The following is a 21,878-nucleotide window of genomic DNA, read 5'->3' as shown; positions in this document are numbered from 1 at the left end:
ACTGTACATACTGGCCAGGCTACATCACTGTTTGAATTATTAAGCCAAAGAAGTGAGTGAGAAATTCCCCAGTGGCCCTTAAGCCTGGTCTGTTTTGACCAGGTGCTCAGTTTCTCTCTTCCTCTCTACTTCCACTATTACTCAACAACCAAAATTAATATTCTGCTGAACCATTCCCCTTTTATAGTCAGTTTACAAATACAATAAATTGCACATTTCATTTTCCCCTTGGTATGTGAATCGCTTTAGTCATAGTTTTATAGTCATCCCACTAAGGCCAGAGTCTCCTCCAAAAGCAAGGAGGGGATGTCCTGTGGGTTGATGAATGTTCTTGGAATCCAAACAGTACTACAGCTAGCATCTAGTCTCTAATCTAAGAAAATCTTGTTTGGATGCCGTTGTTGGTGGTTTTAACCATTATTTTTCTCTAGTTCTTCACATCGGACACTTCCAAAACCTTTGCTTATTTTTCAAATCATGCATTTGTTTTAACTGTCGGTGAAACCGTTAATGTCCTCGGCTAACATTTTGAATAAACTGGCCTTTCTCTCATCTAATTTTATTATTTCAAGTTTATTGCTGCAGTTCTTTTTTGATCCTGCCAAATCACGGCAGGTGAACTATTTAAGACATCAGTATTCATCATCCAATACTTTCATTTTTTGGGGACACCAAGTATATTACTGTTTAATTAAAAAAAAAAAAAGAAGATGGAAAAAAATTAATTATTATTCTTTTCTTGTACTTTTCATGTTTATGTATAAATTATATTTAGTCTTTTTATTTTTATTTTTCTCTTAGTTGACAGAGACCCAGTCAGAGAGTAGCTACTATAGTCCTCAAAAGGTCAAATCCAAGGAAGTCCTGTGTCTAGAGCAAGAGGGAATCACGATTGAGGTAAGTTTATAGTTTCCCCTATCATTTGTGATGTAGTGCATTGTTGTGGGGCTGAACGGAGATAGATATGAATTTTACTATACTCAGTTACACTAAACTGTTACAATTTTTAGCTAATCAGTTATCTCCATATTGTAATTTTTAATTGATGTTGTCATTGTAGAAATGAGAGAAAAGAAAGTAAATGCTATGCATTTATTCTTAAGGAAAATGTGACGTTTTTATCCTGATGTAGATTTCAGCCCCCACCATGAATTGTTCCACAACAGTGGCATTTACTGTTATCCACTCTGAACTTTGTTATCTATCACGGCATGGGAAGATCAGTAAAGATACTATTTAGTTACTTACTCATTAGTCACAGTTTGGCTGAAGTTCCTGTTAAATCTCTCCATGAGTACATGAACGAAGCCTTGTCAACTCACTAATCTTTAGCTTCTTGTACACACACCGGAGTCTGAATCAAGCTCACATCTGATCATTTAAATATGAGTGTTGAAAGGAAAGGGGGCGTCTGGCAAAAAAGGGGAAACTAGGCCTTATTATAATTGTATGGGGAAACATAAAATGTTTTATTAGATTCTCTGTTTAGCTATCTGCTGGGTAAAGCAAAGACACAGAGAGAAAAGAGGGAAAACCACACCTTTGTGGTTGTAGTAGCTGCTGGACTGCTACTGCACTGAAATATGCATCACTCTCAGTCGAAAAGAGAAGCTGCCTTGCTTTTTTTTTTTTTTTTTTTAAATCATGACAAAATGAGCCCGCAACCTCAATATAACCACAAACCAGTATAGCATGACAAGTCTTGGTATCCACTATTTTGTCAACACTACATTATACATTTAAAATCTATAATAATTTAGTAGTTAAGTTGGTCAAAGAACATCTGTGAATTATTGAAGTCTTCTGTTGTTTATTCCCATTGGTGTCAGTGGATTGTTTTAAGGCCCATAGATGCCTGGTGTTCTCTTGGCAGAGACTTCTGCAGATTAACAAATAAATTCCCTCATCATTTAGTAAAGTTATTATTGTTGATTATAATCAATTATTCTATTAAAAGACAAAGACACACACACACACACACACACACACACACACACACACACACACACACACACACACACAATATGCACACTGTGTCCACTGTGTTCTTGGTGTTAAATCTGAGCTGAGTCTTTCTTTGGGTTTTATTTCAGGTGCTCATGATGGGGGAGCCCTTCTTTGATTGCCAAATCGGTTTTGTGGGATGTCGGGCACTTTGCCTGAAAAGCATCATGGGTGTACGAGATTTTGAGGAAAACATGAACCGCCGTGAAGAGGTGAACAAAGTATTTGTAAAAGATCACATTAATATTAACTGAGAGTTAAAATTCTAGGAACTTTGAGAAATATTAAAAGAATTTAAAAAGCCCCAAACACTCAAGCAATGTCCCAGCAGCCTCCAGTGTCAGGAAGAGGTTAAAATCTTGTGATGAACTTTACTAAAAAACAAATTCAAGGTCCCCTTTAAAAAAAATATAGAACGGAATATAATATAATATGTTATAATATATATATATTAACAAAATTAGCATTTTTGCTATATTAAATCAATAATGGGGTCAACTGAGCTTTTTCCCTTTTTTATGAATATGAAATAAATTATCAGATTTTGCTTTTTAGGTGTTTGATGAGTATATAAACATTTTATTTTAAAAGATCTTTCTGAATTTTGTTTGTTGTATGGATTGTATTGTTTCTTCAGCCTGAAACGTGTCCTCTTTGCTATTCACATTTGTCTTTGAATTTGTCATTTTGTGTACAGGATGCAGTGTTCTTCAGCTGTGGGGACAGTCTCAGTAGTAAAGGAATGACGTATCTCACCAACTCTCTTTTTGACTATCGGAGCCCAGAGAACAATGGAGTCAGGGCTGAGTTTATCTTGGATGCTGCTAATCACAAGGTCACAATAACCAGAAGTCTGTGCTATTTTACCCAAAAATATTAGCCCCCCGCCCCCCCCCAACAGAAAAAAAACCAAAGTGGAAATTACTGCCTTTTTCTGGGATAGATGGACAAAATGCAGTAATTGATCTATTAAAAAATAGTAATACTAATTTAGTGTAGTAGAGGAATCTTTTGGTTGTCTAAGTAGTGCTGCTGAAGCCATCATTCTGATAGCTCTCAGCTCACTTCATCAGCCTTTGCAGCTCAAGTGTTGACTCTACTTTGAAATATTCATGACCCTCGATGATGCAATTGTTTGGAAATCCAGCCATCCATCTCTTCATGCATAAAGCCTACAACTCAGAGGTTTCAATGTTTATTCATTAGTGGTTTTGAAACCAGCATGGCTTTGATCCATAAGAATGCAAGAGCTATTAGGGACCTCCTAATAAATATTACTCATTAACCTGCCAGTCTGATAAGGCTAGTCTGAAATCTCTGTTTAGAGAAACTGTGGGCAAGTTTGGGGTGGGGTGTTAAATGTGTAAAGGGGGCCTGTGTAATTCTTTCTCTCAATTTCCTGCTTGCTCACTCATTCTGACTGTTTATCAGTGGTTTAGTGTGGTGTAGAAATATAAAAATACTGTGGAAGACAAGGTCAGTTGTTCTTGACCTGCAGACTAATGATGATGAGCCGTGACCGATACACTAACTCCCAGGTAGTTAAAATGAGATAAATTGGATGTTTTTATCCTATATCTCATTTTCATTTGTAAATAATGACCTAAAATAAATAGCATGGCTATGTAAGAATGCTTTAGTAGTTAGCTTTGTCACTCAGGTGATGCCTTGATGTGACCAGCTGGGATTTTTCTCAGTGGGGTGTATATGTCTTTATGTGTCCACTATGTTCTTCTTTGCATGGACTGTAGGCCCTGTGTGGTCAAAAAAACAAAACTGATGAGGTCTTCCTCTAATTTTTTTAATAGTTTTTTTTTTAAACATTAAATCAATTGTTGTGTAACTTAGTTACAAACTCATTGTTATTATGAATAACTCATTATGTTCTGCAGACTTTTTGCTTACGGGTTCATTGTGTGCTATTAATAGCTTGTACAATAAATTATGAATAACATTTCACAATTTTCATAATGACCACATCAACCGTAATCACAGTCATACAGCTTTGATTTGTTAGGAAAAAGTCTTATCATCAAGTAGATAAGATATATATTTCCTTTGGCATATATCCAGCTGAATGAGGAAACTTTCAATTTCTTTTATCAGTAGCCTTTTACTCAATAAATAATAGACTTGGTATCTGGTCAATTCCTTATTTAAGCGTCGTTATTATGACTGAACGTACTGCTTTTTGCACGAAAAAATCAGTCAAAGAAACCAGACTAAGTTAGCACTTTTTAATACAGGTAATATTACGGACTTCCCTAAAACAAACAAATAAACAAAAGACCCTCTAAATATCCAGCTAAGTGGATCAGTGCTTAGTAACTCTTTATCTCTAATTTGACCCCCACCACCATATCTCCCTTGACCCCAGTCATTGCCACTCTTTAAGGCTATCTGCTTGTTTGCTCCCTTACTGCGATATTTACCCAGCTCTACTTTTGTTTGACAGGAGACCTATACAGAGATAGCGGGCATGCACCGTTTCGGTGCTTTCTACATGGATTATCTCTACACAATGGAGGACAGCAGTGGCAAAGGTATTGTTCTAGTTCATTCTCTCTTGCAGAGCTTGTTTGGTCACCTTGCCACCTCTTCTCTCTTTTTCTTTTTATCTGTCATGTTCCCATTTTCTCTGCCTGGTTCACCCTTTCTTTCTTTCGCTCTTTCGCTCTTTCCATCTCTTTTCGTCTCTCCTCCCTGTCAAACAAGCCCCATGGAGACTTGAAGAAAGAGCTTGTCTTGTTTCAGTCACAGCCACCTGGTCCTTGACCCTTTCTGTCCTCACTCTCACCCTAAACTTACCTGGAGGGCAACTGTCAGAAGTGTTTAGTCTGTGTTGACACATATTTGAGTTTCTCTCTCCCTGGTGCTTGTTGAAACACTGTTTTCCCTCTGTCTCTTTACCTGTAAGCTCTTGAGAAAGTGAATAGACCTCTCTTGCCTAATTAGATGTCACTCTTCCTGGCAGAAGCCTTAAGACAGACAGCGTTCCTCATTCTTTAGTTGCAACTTTAAGTGTTGTTTTTCCAAGTTAGGAATTTCTGACAATCACATTGAGAGATAAATAATGCTTCCTTCAGTCCAAAATGCTAACTTCTTAATTAAAATGTGAAAAAATATAATAGCTCAGTTTTATTGGCCGTGATTGATATGCAAATGCTATTAGGTTATCATGCTTTATAAAGTAGAAATGACTGGCTTTGGTTAAACAAACTCAATAACTCAAAAGGTATTTATTTATTCATATGGAGTATGTCACCTGTGTTGTTCTACGTACCTCCCTCTTTTTTGTGTTTCATTTTAGCTTTTCATGACTTGGCTATTGTTTCCTCAGCTGCTGTCATCTACAGATAATAATCTAAATTAAAAAAAACATTGATACTGTCATTCTGAGCTGTCAAAGTCATTTCTGACGGCAGGATAAGTGTCAGTCTCTTTGGGATGGCTGTGGTTACCCTTGCCAGTTGGAATGCTTCTTTTCTGTTAGTGTTTCTGTTCTTCACGGATACGGACCAGATCCAGTGTCAACTAAACAAATTAGTCTGCATTGCCACAGGTCTAACATAAACTCTGAGTCAACTGAAATAGTAACCGACCCAGGTCACTCTTACCATTGACTTCACATTAGAGTCACGCTGCAGATTAAAAACATTTTTTTATAATCTTTGGAAATTGAGACACTTTTAAATAGTCTAAATCCTCCTAATTTCAGCCTCCTCGTCATTCCAATGAGCGTTCTAACTGCAGCCATATGGTCGATATTAGGCTTAATCCATTGCAACCAAATCTCACAGAAGGGAAGGGGAAGTGGCATTGCCTGTTGCTCTTTTTAAATTTCCAAAATTTAGTGGAAGTTACACCCTCATTGCTTTGAAATAATAAAAAAAAAAGAGTTACATTCGCATTGTTGACTCTGAGCTGTACTAATGTTCAGCACAGTGGTGGAATGTAAATGGAATAAAGCCAGTTGTGACCCTTTGTCCTTTTCCTCCCTCACTGCCATTCATCCACCCCCTTCCTTTATTTTTAATTTCTGCCTTTTTATTGCGAGAGAGTTGAGTCTTTTAAGTGGACCTCTGGAACAGGGGCCTGCGATGAATGAAGGGACAGCTGTTGGAGGGAAGTGGACATTTGGAATATTCATCATTTCTGTGGGTCACAGCTATGTGAGCTGCCTCCTGCTGCTGCATTACACTACATCTATCTTTTTTGGGTTTATGCCAGATGACAATAGTCTATATTTATACTTCATTAAGAAATGAGATATGGGAAAATGTTTCTGGCTAAATATTAATGTAAAACAAACAGACCTTATATGTATGAAAGCTGAAAATATGTTTTAATTTTGTTGACTGAGACAAGAGTCCTTAAGTTTATAAGTACATACATTATATATTTTAATCAGGTTATGTATATATGTGTATTTCCACTTGTAGGCTCTCAGGATTTCTCTGGGATGAGCATGGAAGAGATAGTGCCTGCAGTTCAAGAGACCTCCATCAAGAGGCTGGTGGTAGGACCTTTAGACATCAGGTTGCATAGCAGCGCCATCCATCGCATTCTCAAGATGGTCACCTGTGCCATGGACCACGAGTATGAACCCTACTGCAAAGCGCAGCGAGGTCAGAGATCAAAATTATACAAATATATAATTAAAAAATATACCTTCTCTGGTCTGGTATTTTACTCACATCTCTTGTCATACTTTTCAGTGACCAGAAACTGTAACAGTTTTCACTTTATAATATTCTCATCGCATTGTTATTTCCTTGCACAACCCATTCTTCAACACACAGCTGTACATGAAAGTAGTGACCTTTTGAACCACATAAGGGAGGTTAAGCCAAACACCTTTTGTTAGTGATCATCCCTGCACAGCTATTGATGAGCTCATCCCTGGGATGTTGTGAAAGAACATGGAATGTGTGTCTGTATGTAATATCTGTAGCAATAACTCTTTTGCAAAAGATTTTTGTGAAATGATAACATCCGTAGGTTTCGGTTGTTTCAGCATCTGTGATAGATAATAGACGATGGTGTAATTACTGTAGCAGTTTTTGTCTGAAGCGGAGTAGGTCAGCGTGTTCCTTCCTGTTTCTATAAGTGTTTGTACTCTCAAGGGTCAGTATAGTTGGAGCCTCTGGGGGGGGGGGGGGGGGCGGATTGAGAGTAGATAAGAGGAAGTCAAGGTTGCTATTACAGAAGGATTTATAGCAACCATTCATCATTTTGATACGATAAATTATAATTTAGCTATGCAGAACCTAACAGTTTAAACAGTTTGGTACCTTAAATAAAAGCTCTTTCTCTGTGTTTCTCTGTCAGAAACATTAGATCTAGTATGTATTATTGATTGGAGAAAGTTTGCATCTATAGCATCTTATCCTGTCCTTTTTCTCTGTTCTCCTTTTTATATTCATTGCCAAGAACTAAAAAAAAAGCTTTCCTTCCCAAACTAGCTATGGATGCTGAATTGGCTTCATGTTGCCCTGTTGAGAAGATAAACTACATTTAGTTTGCTCATTTGGATAAAAGTTCTTTACATGGTCTAAAAACAATAAATGAACAATAAAAGTAACAGGACTTTGAGAACTAGAGCTAGAACAGGATATTTCTAAACAACAATATACTTATGTTATGTTATGTTTTCTTTTCCCATTATTTTTAGCATCCATAGTCATGTTTCTGTGTATCATGGGAGTTCCATCTGTGTTGTAAATTAAATTTTCACTGTGGGTATTGACTTGAGCCCTGGCATATGAATTGATTGGACATAGCAGTACTAGATCAAGCTGAATGTTGTAGCTTTAGGACAAAGATCAAAGCAGCTTTGAGATCAAATTCCGAGCCCACCTTGTAGTTGGAAATGTAGCCCAACAGAACCTCCACAGAGCTGACACTGACCCATACGTGGGACCAGACCCAAGGCCATAGGGTTCAGGTTTGGTCTGCCTTTGACCCTGGTGTAGTGGATCACTGTGCTGGTCAGTCCTTACTGTGAGTATGGATCTTAGTAGCCTCTGGTTCACGTTGACTTATTTCGCTTTTTTTCTTGGCTCTTTGGGTATTTCTTTGGTTATTGACAGAATGAGTGGTTTTATGAAATAGTTCAAAAAGAATGCTACTGGGAAACAGCCATTGTAATGAATAGCACATGTAGATGCCAGCACTTTTATAGTCCACGTCTCTTTTATTTAGTGTTTGAGTTGGTGGTTTTTGTTGGAAAAGACCTTTTCGTTGTTTTAATGCTATGAGAGGAGCACAGTGGCTGGAGAGGAACGGCACCCACTCAAAGAAATTGGTGTGCTTTACAGCTAACCCTTTCCACTGTAAAACGGTTTTGGTCTCGAATCCAAATATCTTTGGCTTATCCCACTCCCTTACTATTATTTCATGTAATGCACTACAGGTTGCATTCTTATGGTTAGAAAAACAGCTGTTTTAGTATTAATATTTAGAATGTTATCTCTACATTATATTAAGTTTTTTTTTAAGCTAACATGTTTCTTGTTATTGTGGCATTATTTCTCCAGAAATGACTGAAGAGAACAGTGGTCCAGCTACTCCAGAAGAGATCTCACATTTGGAGGAATTCATCCCAACTCGACTCACTTGTCTCACTCTGTTCCAAGTCTCAGTCACTGTTTCAATGGCAGAGTTCAACCTCCTACATACACTAATGCCTGTCATCATGGGACACAAGGTAGTGCTAACAGTGAATTCAATTCACACCACACCAGATCAAGTCAGAAGACCTACGATGGCATATGCACAGCCCCACCTGATCATGTACAATCCTCACAGTCATTCCTTAGTTCGATAGCCCTCAGTTCACCTTGTCCAGCTGCATGACAGGGCAACCTGCTGTCATACCTCGTTCCTCTCCTTGAGAGAACAGAAGTTATAGACACAACACTTCCCTTTCAGTCAGTTCACTTGGTCGAACACATATAGTGTTGGACATAGATGCACACCCTGAAATGATGAAAAGGGCCAGTGATGTTGCCATTCCCCTGGTAGAATGTGCTTTCACACAGGGAAGCAAAGGGTATGGTGCTGTATACCAGGGAGATAGCTTCCATAAGATAATGTGAGAGCATCTGTTTAGCTCGATATCAAAAACCTGGTCACATAAATGCACATGCAGAATGTGGTAAATATAGGTACGTAGGATTGACTAACCTAGCCTGCTCAGCATACTATAGCTGGGTACAGAGCCATAAGTAGACATTGCTTTGATCATGGCATGGCTAGCTTGGGGACAAAATCTAAGAATAAGGGCAGGTGGCTTTTGACTGTCGTTTTCTCCAAACTAAGGAAAAGCTCTGTGAACTCTGATCGCTTCTGAGCTGGTAGAGGACTGGGCCAGTCCACCTGCAGCTGCACCACTTTAAGACAAAACACACAGGGACAGCCGCTGCATCATTCTAGGCTAATGACAAGTCTCCTTACTGAGAATCCAAGTTTGAAATTAAGAAAAGGTGGAAGGAGATGAACAGGAGTTGTTAAGTGTAAAGCTGATGTTACTGTTCTGAAAAGAAAACTGTAGTATTGAAATTAATGCAAAGTAGAAGTATTTTTGCTCGGGTGTTGGTGTTGTTTGGTTGGTTTTGACTTGGACAACAGTATGTTCAATATGTGTCATGTTTGTTGTCACTGACAATAATTGTTAAACCTTTCTATATTTTCAACTGTCCAGGTGGCACCATGTCTGGTCTCTGTGGCAGAATTTCAGCCAGTGCGCCCACTACCTTCAGTACAGTTCCAAGTGGAAAAGGTGAATTTTGAACACTCTGTGCCAATGTATGCCCCAGAGCTGGTAACCACTGTCAGCAGTCTCAGCCAGCCTTCTGACAACCTGCTACATCACTGCTATGCACACCTCTACCTCAAGGCAAGTATGAGAATATTCTGCACTCTATAGTATTCTTTCTCCTCACTCCCAAACCAGTAGTGGCACATGGGTGCCCCTCCCTGAGCCTGGTTCTGGAATTTTCTTCCTGTTAAAAGGGTGTTTTTCTTTCCTACTGTCACCAAGTGTTTCAACACAGGAGGTCATCTGATTGTTGTGATTTGGTGCTATATAAGGGAAATTGAATTTGATTCAGATTAAGATAATTCTTGTTGCCATTAAGGACACAGTTGATGCTAAGTTAAAGGCAATCAGGCTCATTAACAATATATGAAAACTAAGCAAATGTCAGTTGCTATCAAACCCCCCCCCAAAAACTATAGTTGAATAAAACAGTTTTAAATTGCACACTTGTTCTCTTGTTTGTCTCATGATTTTAAATATGGAAACCAGTACTGTGCCAGGACTCATTTGGTTTGATTCTGTTGGTATTTTCATTTTATTTTATTATACATTTGTCTTTCTGTTTATTATGTTTCAGTTTGAACAAAACGATGCATCTACTATTTATTAGAGTATGATTTTTGTGCACAATAGCATGCTAATTGGTCAGTCACAGTTGTGATCTTATCTTCCCTTTGAAATGATCGGGCCAACCTCTTTAATGACCTTGATGACCCTTTTCACCTGGTCATAAAAATCTCAGCACTCAGTTTCCTGATGAGCACCAGTACATTTCTGGTCTGCTTCATCTGCCAACTAATAGGGTGCAAGAGACTTGTATTAAGCAGCTGTGACATTCCCCTGTTACTATAAAGGTTTTACAATTTTAGCTGCTAGTTTGAAGATGAAAATATAACATTCACTGTCACTGAAATTTAAAGTTGGTAGTACTATAATTTGAAGTTGGGACCAAAAGACAAAAGCTTCATTTTCTTAATCGTTTTAAACCACGGGACAAGATTATTTGTCAGCCAAGCTTTTATCATGTTGCCTAGCATCATAAGATGAGCAATAAACAACTGCATATAACATTCCAGAAAATAGTAGTTTTCTACCTAAGTGTGACTTCTTAACCTGTATACTAGAGTTATCCATGTCCAGTAATCTATGGCTAAAGTAAAATAAATTTAAACACTTTGTTTTAGGTTTGTTTTCAGGTTGTAACCTCTGATTTTTAGTTTACCTGAAGTCCTTAGTCTGTCATTGAGTACACATTTCCAAAAGAAAATAAAGAAAGGATTTTGCTAAAGAATCCAATCAACTTTTTAGGGAGTTTGGATAATAGATTGGGTGTAATTTGTCATCTTTTCATTCTGGCCTGGTATTGCTTCAGTGTGTTTTTAAGGCAGGATGTTTACTGTACGTCATGCTGGTAGTCCTTATCACAGGGTCACTGCAGGGTTAACAGTCATCTGGTCAGTGGCCAAGGATCATTGTGACCAATCAGCCAATCGTTGTCTGTAACCATTAAGGTTCTCAGTCTCCATCTGGGTTTTTGCACTGGGATCATGACAGGGTGGAGGTCATTCTAGCTACAATTCACCCAATTCAGGAAGTGATTTGAAAAGGGTATAAACTAAGGCTTATCTAAATCTGTGTTTTATTGACGCTGGCTGTCAGAGCTTAGGTATCTGTGTTGAGGGTAGTGTTAGCCATTGTCCTACTTTTACATGATTGCAGGCAAAAGCTTTAAGTCAGTCTGGTTGCTTAACAAGAGACCACAGAAGTTAATGGTCATGTTAAAGTTTGGTTTATTTGAATCGGGACTGAAACTGCTGAATAGCGATCAGAAATCTAGTTTCCAATAGAAAGCTGAGTGTTTTGTGTGGGCAATTGAATTTAAATGTGACTTTTTTATGTCTACATCTTTATCTAGTAATTGATATATTAGAGCCATAGGCCATTTGTCCTATTATAAATAAATTATTGTTTTCCAGCATGTTGTCTGCTGGCTTGTTGATCTACACAGAAAAATGATCTAGTACACCATTACAGCAGCTGGATGCTGGACAGCTAGGCCCAGCCATCATCTCTTACCTCCAATATTAAACAGGACTTTACCACCATGTGCTATCAACAGTATGTAAACACTGGGCTGGGAGTATATTATATGTGGCTTCCAGGAGCTTAGATAATGAGAATGAGATTGTGAGACCCACGCCTGCTATGACAAACAGCAGAGTTAGACAGTGGTTTATTTTTCTAAGTACTGTTGCTGTCTTTATCATTTTTTATCTTTTTTATAAAACATTACTTTGTACATTCATATATTTGTTACTGTAGCCAGATAAAAAGTGATAAAGACTCATTATTAACCCTATCCCCATTAACTGTGACAGGTCAAGTACAGGCTAAAAAGTTAAATTGGGTTTAATGCAAATTCAAGAGAGTAAACCTTTTTATAATTTTTATTTTGTAAAACCAGCTGTTGTTGTGAGAGGAGTACTGTGGCTGGTATACAGTTCCATATGGACAGATTATGTTCAGCGGGATAGTGCTGCAATGTCCAAGATTGTCTCAAAATTGTGTAGTAAGGGTCAAAGGAAATGAAAGTTGGGGTGTTAAATATGCTAAATACTGTATATTAAATGTGTTCTCATTAAAGAGTGTCTGGATTGTATTGGGGGCCATAAGTCCACCAAACTGGACATTTAAAAAAAAGAAATTCCAGCCAAGATAGTATATCTGGTGCTGGTAAAACTGTCATAACCTCCTCCTAGAGACACCCTCTGCCACCTACTTTAGAAGTACTTTTTCCATAATTTAATAATTATGAAATCATGCAGCATCTTATTTAAATCTTATAATTAGGGGACAAAAGACAAACCAAAACTTTCTCCATGCTGGAAAAATGTGGGCTATTTGGCTGACTGAATATAGATTTAATCAGTGCAAATTTTGTGGAGAAGCCTACTGTAACAAGGACTACCACACATGTGCTTTTGAGTACCTTGACACATTTTTATAGGTCTGTCTATGGAGACTTGTCGATGAAATAATGTCACAAATATTTAAGGTCAAAATGAAGGCCAAGGTTGACTGTGGGTTTGGTCTGCATGTTATGGGTCTGGTGTGTGCTGGTGTGATCCTATCACATGATCATCTTCTTTTTTTCTCCCAATGTATTTGTGAATTCCTCAGTGTTTTTTCAGCGTGTTAGTTCCCCTCTGTCTTCTCCCTTCATTTCTTTGCCTTTATGTCTTTGCAGGTGTTTGGGTTCCAGGCAGGGTTGACATGCCAGGATAAAGGATCTTTTTTACCTCTCATCCCCATCATCCCTTCGTTTAGTACTGCACTCTATGGAAAACTGATTCAGTTGCCTGCATTGTGGTGAGTTTTTAGCAGTTATATAACTGATTAAGTCTGCAAATTGCTAAAAGCCCAGTGTACATGCAGGGCATATTTCAAGTTATGATGAAAATAGAAATGTTATTGTTTCACCGGCCAGTGCCTGTAACAATTGTGTGAGGCACAAAAAAATTAACATAATAATGATAGCATCATTTCTGTATTGTGTGATCATGGAGGCAAAACATATAGGAAATGTTTACACACACACACATATAAAGATGTGCAATCTCTTGTGGGCTGTGGATATGAGGGTATTTAAAGTGATGGATGAGGCAGTTTTTCAGCAGTCATGTGGGAAAACAGAACGACCGTCAGTGTGGAATAACTGCAACAGTTTCCTTACTTTGAAACACAAGAAGAAGAAAGACAGTGTTGTCTAGGGACATGAAAAAGTTGCTCCCCTTTTTTTTTCTTTTTCTTTTTTTTTGGTTGTTTACCAGACAGATGACTCATTGGAGATGTCTCTTAGCGGGAGGAAGAGACTTCAGAAGTTAAAGAAAAGGGATGAAGGAAAAGGAGACAATGTTTAGAGTTTGAGGATGGAACAGTTGGACACATTTGGATTTGAGCGGTGAGAGTAGTAAAGATGGAAAGGAAGAGGAACTGTTGGTACAGCATTAAACACTCTATTTGGAGACTGTAGACAGAATTGGGGGAATAATTTACAGTTCTTAGTTTTTCTGTGTTTAAGGTAAATAAACAGTTTTTTAACTACAACTCTATTAATGCTATTAGTCATGAGGTTCAGTCATAAAGCTCCTCAGCTCTGCTGATAAAAAACAAAATCATTGCCTTGTTTAAAGGTAGTTACTATCTCCTAAATGGCTGAAAGGTATCCTTATGCAGTAGTACTTGACCTGTAGCACTCCTGCTGATGTTAGATGACTTCCTGGAAGTCCTGCTACTTCCTCATACATATTTAATTTTCATGAAGTTCAAACTTGCAAAAAGGACAATTATCAACTTGTGTCAAACTAACCCAAGCTTCAAGTTGAGCTGATGAGAGTTGAATCTCTGGCTGTAATCCAGAAACCAAACAGATTTTTTTTTTCTGTACACTGAAAATTTACAATTGTATAGCTGAAATAAAGATGAAGATGAGCACCAGAACATTAGGCTTTTCCAGGTCATAAATGCAGCCAGGAGCATCCCTGTCACTTTTTCATCAATCATGTTGGACACCGTGAATTGATCCCCCAGGATTACTAACAGTGTTCTGAGGGCAAACCTTTGGTGCAGTTGACCTGAACTGTGGTACATGTCATCATATATGCTGTGGCAGTGCATTAAAAATCAGGGTTTTTTTTGCCTCACACAATTGTCAGTCACTATAAATATTTCCCGGTTTGGGCTTCCAGTGACATCGTGAATTTGAAGATACATAGTGCTTTGTATTTCATTTCTAATTTTGTTGCATATTGGTCATGCGTTTCAGATTATCAAATTTTAATTCTAGATTAAGATAACTTTAGTAAATACAAAATGCAGTTTTTAACTGATGATTTTCTTAATTAAAATTAAGAGTCCTATCCAATATCACCTGGCCCTTTCCTTAGATATTAATAAAATATTCTGATTATGATTCAGTTTCACTTCCCACACTGAAGCCTAATTACTGCTAGATTCGATGAATCAAGGAATCACTTAAATAGAACCTGTCTGGCAAAGTGAAGCAGGCGAAAGGCAGTACATCATGCTATGATCTAAAGAAACAAAGTCATGACCTGATTCTAACCACAATTCTAAAACCAAGCCTTAACCCACACAAGCTCGCATGGGTTAGAGTAGAGTCAGGTTAAAGTCCCCACCAAGATATACTGTTCATGCAACACTTGTCTACGCAAATTAATTGTTTATAGTAGGAAATCTGTGCAAGAACACAAGCTTAGAAGCCGATTTACCCCAATTAGTTGAGATCTAAACCTGTCGGAGCTGCAGATGGTTTTGACTTTTACTAACCTCGTTTCCAGGCACTTCAGTATATCTGCTACCAAACAACTTTCACTTTTTTTTTCTTTTTTTTTTTAACAGTTGTCTATTTTACTGTCACTCACTGTATTTTAGATGGGCTGGATTTGCTGCTTAGTGTTGTTAGTTTTGTCATTTCAGAGGTAATGTGACTTCTATTTGACCCTGTTCGTCTAAGCAAGAGGCAAGAAAGCCTGCCTCTTGACCTGTGTATTGCAAGTCAGAAACTAATAAACACAATGTGATAGTTTGCTCCTAGAAGAATGATGAAGAACAGGTTTGACAGAGTGCAGACAGTAGTTAGAAGAGATATATGCGAGTGGTTGTTTAACTGCTCACAGTTGGAATGTTTGAATAGTCAAAAAATGAATTAATGTTTCCATTTCTTTCTTTCTTTTCTGTCGCTTTCATAATGTTAAATACTCGTTTATGGGTCAGAATGAAAAGATAGAAATGGTCACTGACTGAGAGTTGGTCTTAATTTCATTTGACCTCTGGCCTCAGAGTGTTTAAACTCTTGCCCCATCTCAAATTAAAACTCATACAACTTGTAACGGCAAAGTTGTGTTATAGATTGTATGCATTCATGGAAACCTGAAAAGCTTGAGGTTTCCCTTTACAACAGAAAAAGCTGAGCCCAAGAGTGATACACTGGGTCAGTATGGCACCCAGAAGATGCACTCCACCAGGTGGTAGTGTTTAAATTAACTTCGCTGGTATTTGTTTTGGGAGGGCTTGTCGTAGCTGATGCAACTTTAACAATATCCCTTTCCAAGATGTTCTCGTCTCTGACCAGACACTGAGCAGAGCTATACATGCTTCTGAAGTTTAAAATAACAGAAAGTGTGGAGCATTGTCTGTGAGTAGGAGACACACACACATACACACCCTCAGGTGCCAGTAGGCAGCCAGCTCTTGCTTAAGTATGTATGACTGCCAGGTAATCATGGGAGATTTGAGGGACACTGAGTGTCTATGAAGACCACGCACGTCTGCTGATGAGCTGGCCGATGAGTGCATAGCTCAGATTTCCTTCAGTCTCACCACAAAGGCTCCCACTTCTCACAGTTGGTAACAAGGGGCTTTTACTGGGGAAATTACACTGCCTTGACATGTTCTCCCCGTCTGCCTTGGATTTCGTTGGGCATGGGGTTATATGTATGCAAGACCTCTGGGACTTTGTCTCTGCAGTTTTTAAATACAATGAAATTTTAGGAAAGTATAATTGCTCTGCAGCAGACTCTGACCTTGTAGTTTTCCATGCTGAAATCACCTAACATGAAGGCAGCCAAATGTCTTCTTGTTTTGTTGGTTGAAACGTCCAAGAAGTATCCAGGTGGTTGGTACAACCTTTCTTGTCAGCATTACTTAGGATGGGCACTCACTTGTGTTGTTTTAGCCTTGTACACTTGGCTTAATGCTATGGAGGAATTTTTGTTGTGTTAGTGTAGAAATGTTGGATTGAACTGAATAGGTTGAAAACTGCACAAAAAAACTGGTCTGTTGGTTTTCCTAACATTGACAAAGTGTGTTTAGACACCATTAATGAGTAATATATAACTACTTGTGAATGCTGTCTTATTGGTAAACATTAAGCTTAGGTCTACTTGATCACTGTCACTTGATTTCAGGCTGAGGTGTAGAGCTAAATTCTTACAGTAGGTGCTGGCTGAAACACTGAGATAATGTCTTTAAAGATGGCACCACAAACTTTACCCACCTGAAGAGAATACAAATAGAAAGCTTTTGCATATATAGCATGTGTCACTCATTAAGGTTGATCTCCTACCATATACATTGGTCCACTTCATATGATTAAATCAGCTGTTTCTTCCGGTCCACTTTAAGAAATTAAAATCTCTGCTGCATCGTCATAGTTAATACTAATACTTTGTAATACTTTGCCCTTGACAAATAATTATAATTATAGACACTACAACTAATATCAATAAAAGGTAAACTAACTCAAAATTAAGAAATAAGAGCTAATTAGAAAATGCAAACTGTAATAAGGGTTAGGTGTTGTGTTTTCAGCACAGCTGAACATAGCTGAGAAGAAGAGCATCCAAAGGTCAAGTCACATTTGTTTTTTCTAAACTTTTTTGTTAAACTTTGCAATCTATCAAACTCATGCAAAGAACTGTGGAACACGTCTCTCTTCTTAATATGGTAAATGGTAAATAGACTGGTATATAGCGCTTTTCTACTCAATCTGAGCACTCAAAGTGCTTTACACAACTTGTACTTTCACTCAATCACACCCATTCGCACAAGCACTTTTTTCTACACTGTTTCTAAGTGCTTTCTATCTAAAGTTCATGCTCATGAATATACACTAGCATGAACTAATCAAATTAAAATCATTAGATTTCCAAAAGCCAAAAACCCTCTAAAATGCACTTTTAGTCCTGGTAAATTAAGGAGCAGCCGAGAGGCGTCGGGTTGTTCAGTGAAAGCCAATATATTGGCCCCCAACTTCACAAGGACTCTGCAGCATGTCTCAATTGGTTTGGCTGTTAAAGCTGTTATTCAAGATAAAAAAAGAGTGGGAGGAGGAAGGGAATGTTAGAAGTGCCACCTGCATCGATCTTTCCAAAACCTAACCTAACTCAGACACATGAGCACACATACACACACACACTTGAGCTCACACCATATAATATTGCTTATGCAGAGCCACCTGACTGCAGCAACATATGGAGACAGGCCAAGGCCGGGGCCCACCAACCAACCAAGCAACAAACCAGCAGCAGCTTAGTGTGGTTCGTCGCATTGCAGGCCATAATTCAAGCCCATGCCAGCTTTTATGTGGCATTTTTAGCAGCCCCTGTTACTCGTTCAGCTATTTCTTAGGGGATAATTTCCTAAAGTATGTGACATTACAGGTGCATGTTATATAGCCACAGAAAGCTGAGTTACTTTGCAAACGGTTCAGAATAGAAAAGAATGTTGGTTTTCCCTTGATATCTAATTATTGGTCCAAGTCTATTACACTGTCAATAGTTAGTTCAGCTTTTAACACTACCAGTAGGGTTTTTATGTGAAGTTGAGAAGTACATACTACTATGTCTGGACCAGTAGTCTAGACTCTAGATTAGCTCATGTTGTGATTTATGAAGGCTGCTTGAGGCATCTGAGGCATGAGGCTTCTGGTGTGATTGTAATGCCTCATTACTCCTGTTCATAGTTAGTCATAGCAAGCTGCTCCTGGTCTGTGTCTCCAAGCACAGCCAAGAACAGGAGGACAAATGCTTTCTGTGTCCTTGAGTAGAGATCCAACTCAAATTTAGCAAATATACATGAACAGCATTTACTGCTGAGAACATTGACTGTGGCTGTTATATTTGTCCAACAGCCATTTTGGCAGACAATATCATTAAGAAGTTGAACTGGTTAATCATTTTGGCTAAAGAAGACTGATTTGGGAGTTGCTGCTGGTTGGGGAAAAACACATTTGCGTGCTCTGAGTATACATTTTAATTACAAATTATAATGATTTTTGTATGATGTCATACATGCAGCTACTGCATCAACCATTGTGTTGTTCCACTAACCTTTGAGAAGCGTTGATTTCCTAATCAAGGAATCACTAAAAGGGCCTCAGTTAAGACCTTGCTCATCAAGGTTTTTGTGTGGGCAGGGTTAATGTTATAGTGAGCTGTCACTGTATGGTGTAGGATAATTGAATGACCTCAAATCAGCATGTGGTTCCTGTGGTCATGCTCAGCTTTGAGTTGTAGTTCGGAGGCCACGGGAGCAGTGGGGAATTCATTTGGCTCAACAAGGCAACACATGCTCCCTGTTCTTGCAGAAACATGGAAATGTTTTCCGAACATTTTCACATGTTGAAGTCGAATGGACGTGGGCATAAACTGCAACAAAGTAGTCTTTATGTATTAACAGGTGTGCATTAAAAGCCTGGAATGACATATGATGTAATATTGTTCCACTTTTAACTCTGAAGCATCTAACTGTAAAGGATTGTGAGCTGCAGGGTCAAACATCATATTTCTTGTGGCACAGTCTATAAACTTCTTTGGCCAACTTTGTGGTAAGGATTTTTTCTCCTCTGCATCTGCTTTCAGATGCTTTTATTTGGTTTTCTAGCTGACGGAGATCAGTGGATGTATTGAAGAACGTTGTATTAAGGGTATGGTATTGGCAAATGCAAGACTTGTGCTCGTAGTCATTGATATCCCTATTCTTATGGAGACTTCTGTGCCGGTCTTGACAGTCAAACTGGTCCGTCGTAGTATAATCATATTCACTATATACTTACCCCTGTGATTGCAAGTGTCATTTGGTGGCTTAAATCAACATGGGTTTAGAACCAGCGCTAAAGGACATGTTATGCTTTCAAGAAACAATAATTTGCAGTCCAAGAATGTCTGTTGAATTTAAACTTAACCACAAACTTTATTTGTATATATAGATGAGGTCTAAGATGGTGGATTCAGGAGCAGCTGTAGATGTTTTCAGTTGACTGAGAGATTCTATTAATTCCTGAATTAGTCATCTGAGGAACTGAAGCTTGAGGGAGGGAAAACAGTGGGAAATGGGGAAGGATACATGGATTATCAGCTCTGAGTGGATTATCATCTACTGTGGTGTGCATTCCACTGTCCTTTCCTCCTCACCAGCCCATAATACTGATCCACTGCTTCCTAGAAAGAAGCTCGTTCACTTTTTACTGCACGAGAAGAAAACTACAAGTAGTAATAAGGCTTGGAGTAATGAATGGTGTCGCCATAATAAAGTCTAAGCTTTATTTAGCTAAGAAGCGTGGAGTTAAAAAAAATGCATAATAAAAACTGGTATTCCTTCTTGTCATGCGCATGAAGGTCAAAGACAATGGAGGAGAGGAGGTGGTCCATTCACTTGGGTTACAAAAGGATTGTGAGAGGAAAAGCAGTGCTTTATTGACTGCTGCAGATGTTACAATAAAAGGACAGTCCAAAGCAGAATCTGTATAGCATAAATATGCTATTAGGTTTGCAGTCTGTAGGTTGAGATTCTCTTATCTCTATCTATCTGTGTCCTTGACAAAAACCGCATGTCTACCACAGCTGGACAGAGGCAGGAAGCTATACACACACACACACACACACACACACACACACACACACACACACACACACACACACACACACACACACACACACACACACACACACACACACACACACACACACCCCATTATGCAAACACATACACAGGCCTCTTGATATGTTTTCCTTTAACGCCTGATGAACCACGTCATTGCCATTTTCTCGCCTTGCGGTCTGCAGCTGTCTGCACAACTTGATTAAAACATTTCTTTTAGTAATCCCTGTGTAATGAAGCCCTCTCCTGAGAATGGATCTCAGTGCATGTATTCATGTGTGTCCATGTGAGGTTGTGTGCATACGTGTGTGATTTGGGTCAGGGGTGCTCCAGATGGGAGGAACGGGAGGGCTGCGTCTGTGTCTATGTGTGAGAGACGAAAGAGAGTGTTGGGTTCTGTGAAGAGTTTCGACTGTTCAGGACCAGTGACTGAGAAATGCACACACTGAACACCTTTGACCCAAAGGAACTGCAAAACTTTGAGCCGTGGCTACACGTACAGTCCACGTCTACCGCTAACTCATTCGCTGACCCTCTGCATAGCTGTTAAAGACGCTGGCTATGTTACAGAATGCTGATTGTTACAAATCAACATAAGACAGACTTGAAAATACCTTGAATATGGTGCAAAGGAAGGTGAAGGCAATGCAACACCAGAACTTTAAAAGAAATTCCTCGTCACGCATAATGTGTAACCTCACTATATGATGGAGAGATTATTTAATTTAAAATATTTCCTTACACTAACTATATATCTGCACAACTGAGGAATCCAGAGCCCAGTTTAAATCAAAATTCAAGTCATAATCATACATAAATTTTAAGGGACATAAAATTTTTCAAATTATATCACCAAGTTGTAAGTTGGACCTCGTTTTGCTAAAAATATAATTTAGGTTTTCTTTCTACATGAGGCTTAGCTGCAGCTGCAGCTACATTTCTCATAAGAACAATGACATAGACCATGTACGGTCAATAAAATGAATTGCTGGAAAGAATTATGAGAGTTAACGGTACCTTTAAATGAGTTTCTTGTCTATCATTTTTCAAGAGGTTTATTTATTCACGTTTGACTGGATCACTTTTCTGTAGTAGTGTTTTTTCAGTCTCTTTAGATGCTAGCCATTTAACCCAATTGACCTCCGGGTGGCAAAATGATAAAAAGTTTCCCCCTCCTCCCCAGTTGGTCACTTAGGTGTTTTTGTTCAGTGTGAAGTGCTTACATGATTTATAATCTTCGTTTGGAGGCTTTGCAAGACACTGTAGTGTGTCTTTTGTAGTATGATAAAAGAGGGGACTTTAGAGCAGCCCATAAGTCACTCTGGTTATTTTCAAGAGGGGGTCAGTGACCTTGGCTCGGAGAGATTGGGAATTCTCCAGTACTTTAGATCAGTCTGAAAAAAGGACAAAAGGTACAAGCTGTCAGTCTTCCCTTCCCTCCACCTGGAGTCTAAATCCCTCCATAGAAGCTCTGGAAATAGTAGTAGAGGATTTTGTCAACTAGTTGAGTTGGGAAATGTTTGTATTGGTTAATTAAGGTGAGGTGTGGCAGTGAATGATTTGAAGAAACTTTAGATAACTGGTCTCAGGA

The 21,878-nt window shown here is 38.6% G+C and overlaps 1 protein-coding gene across 3 annotated transcripts in view; it reads left to right on the top strand.

The window, feature by feature from the left end:
• vps13b (vacuolar protein sorting 13 homolog B) overlaps window positions 1-21,878 on the top strand; it is a 302,372-nt gene that overhangs the window by 43,009 nt on the left and 237,485 nt on the right. For all 3 annotated transcript variants that reach the window (XM_085422124.1, XM_085422126.1, XM_085422125.1), the window contains exons 9-16: window positions 802-897; window positions 2,094-2,216; window positions 2,702-2,839; window positions 4,460-4,547; window positions 6,447-6,632; window positions 8,544-8,713; window positions 9,710-9,904; window positions 13,074-13,195. In XM_085422124.1, coding sequence (XP_085278250.1) covers window positions 802-897; window positions 2,094-2,216; window positions 2,702-2,839; window positions 4,460-4,547; window positions 6,447-6,632; window positions 8,544-8,713; window positions 9,710-9,904; window positions 13,074-13,195 — 1,118 coding nt within the window. The remainder of the gene's footprint in view (window positions 1-801; window positions 898-2,093; window positions 2,217-2,701; window positions 2,840-4,459; window positions 4,548-6,446; window positions 6,633-8,543; window positions 8,714-9,709; window positions 9,905-13,073; window positions 13,196-21,878) is intronic.

The sequence above is a fragment of the Rhamphochromis longiceps genome, linkage group LG11 (assembly GCF_057381845.1).
Source record: "Rhamphochromis longiceps isolate RC_006_pf linkage group LG11, R_longiceps_female_GT1.1, whole genome shotgun sequence".
In the NCBI taxonomy this organism is placed as follows: domain Eukaryota; kingdom Metazoa; phylum Chordata; class Actinopteri; order Cichliformes; family Cichlidae; genus Rhamphochromis; species Rhamphochromis longiceps.
This window is presented reverse-complemented; position numbering and strand designations above follow the sequence as displayed.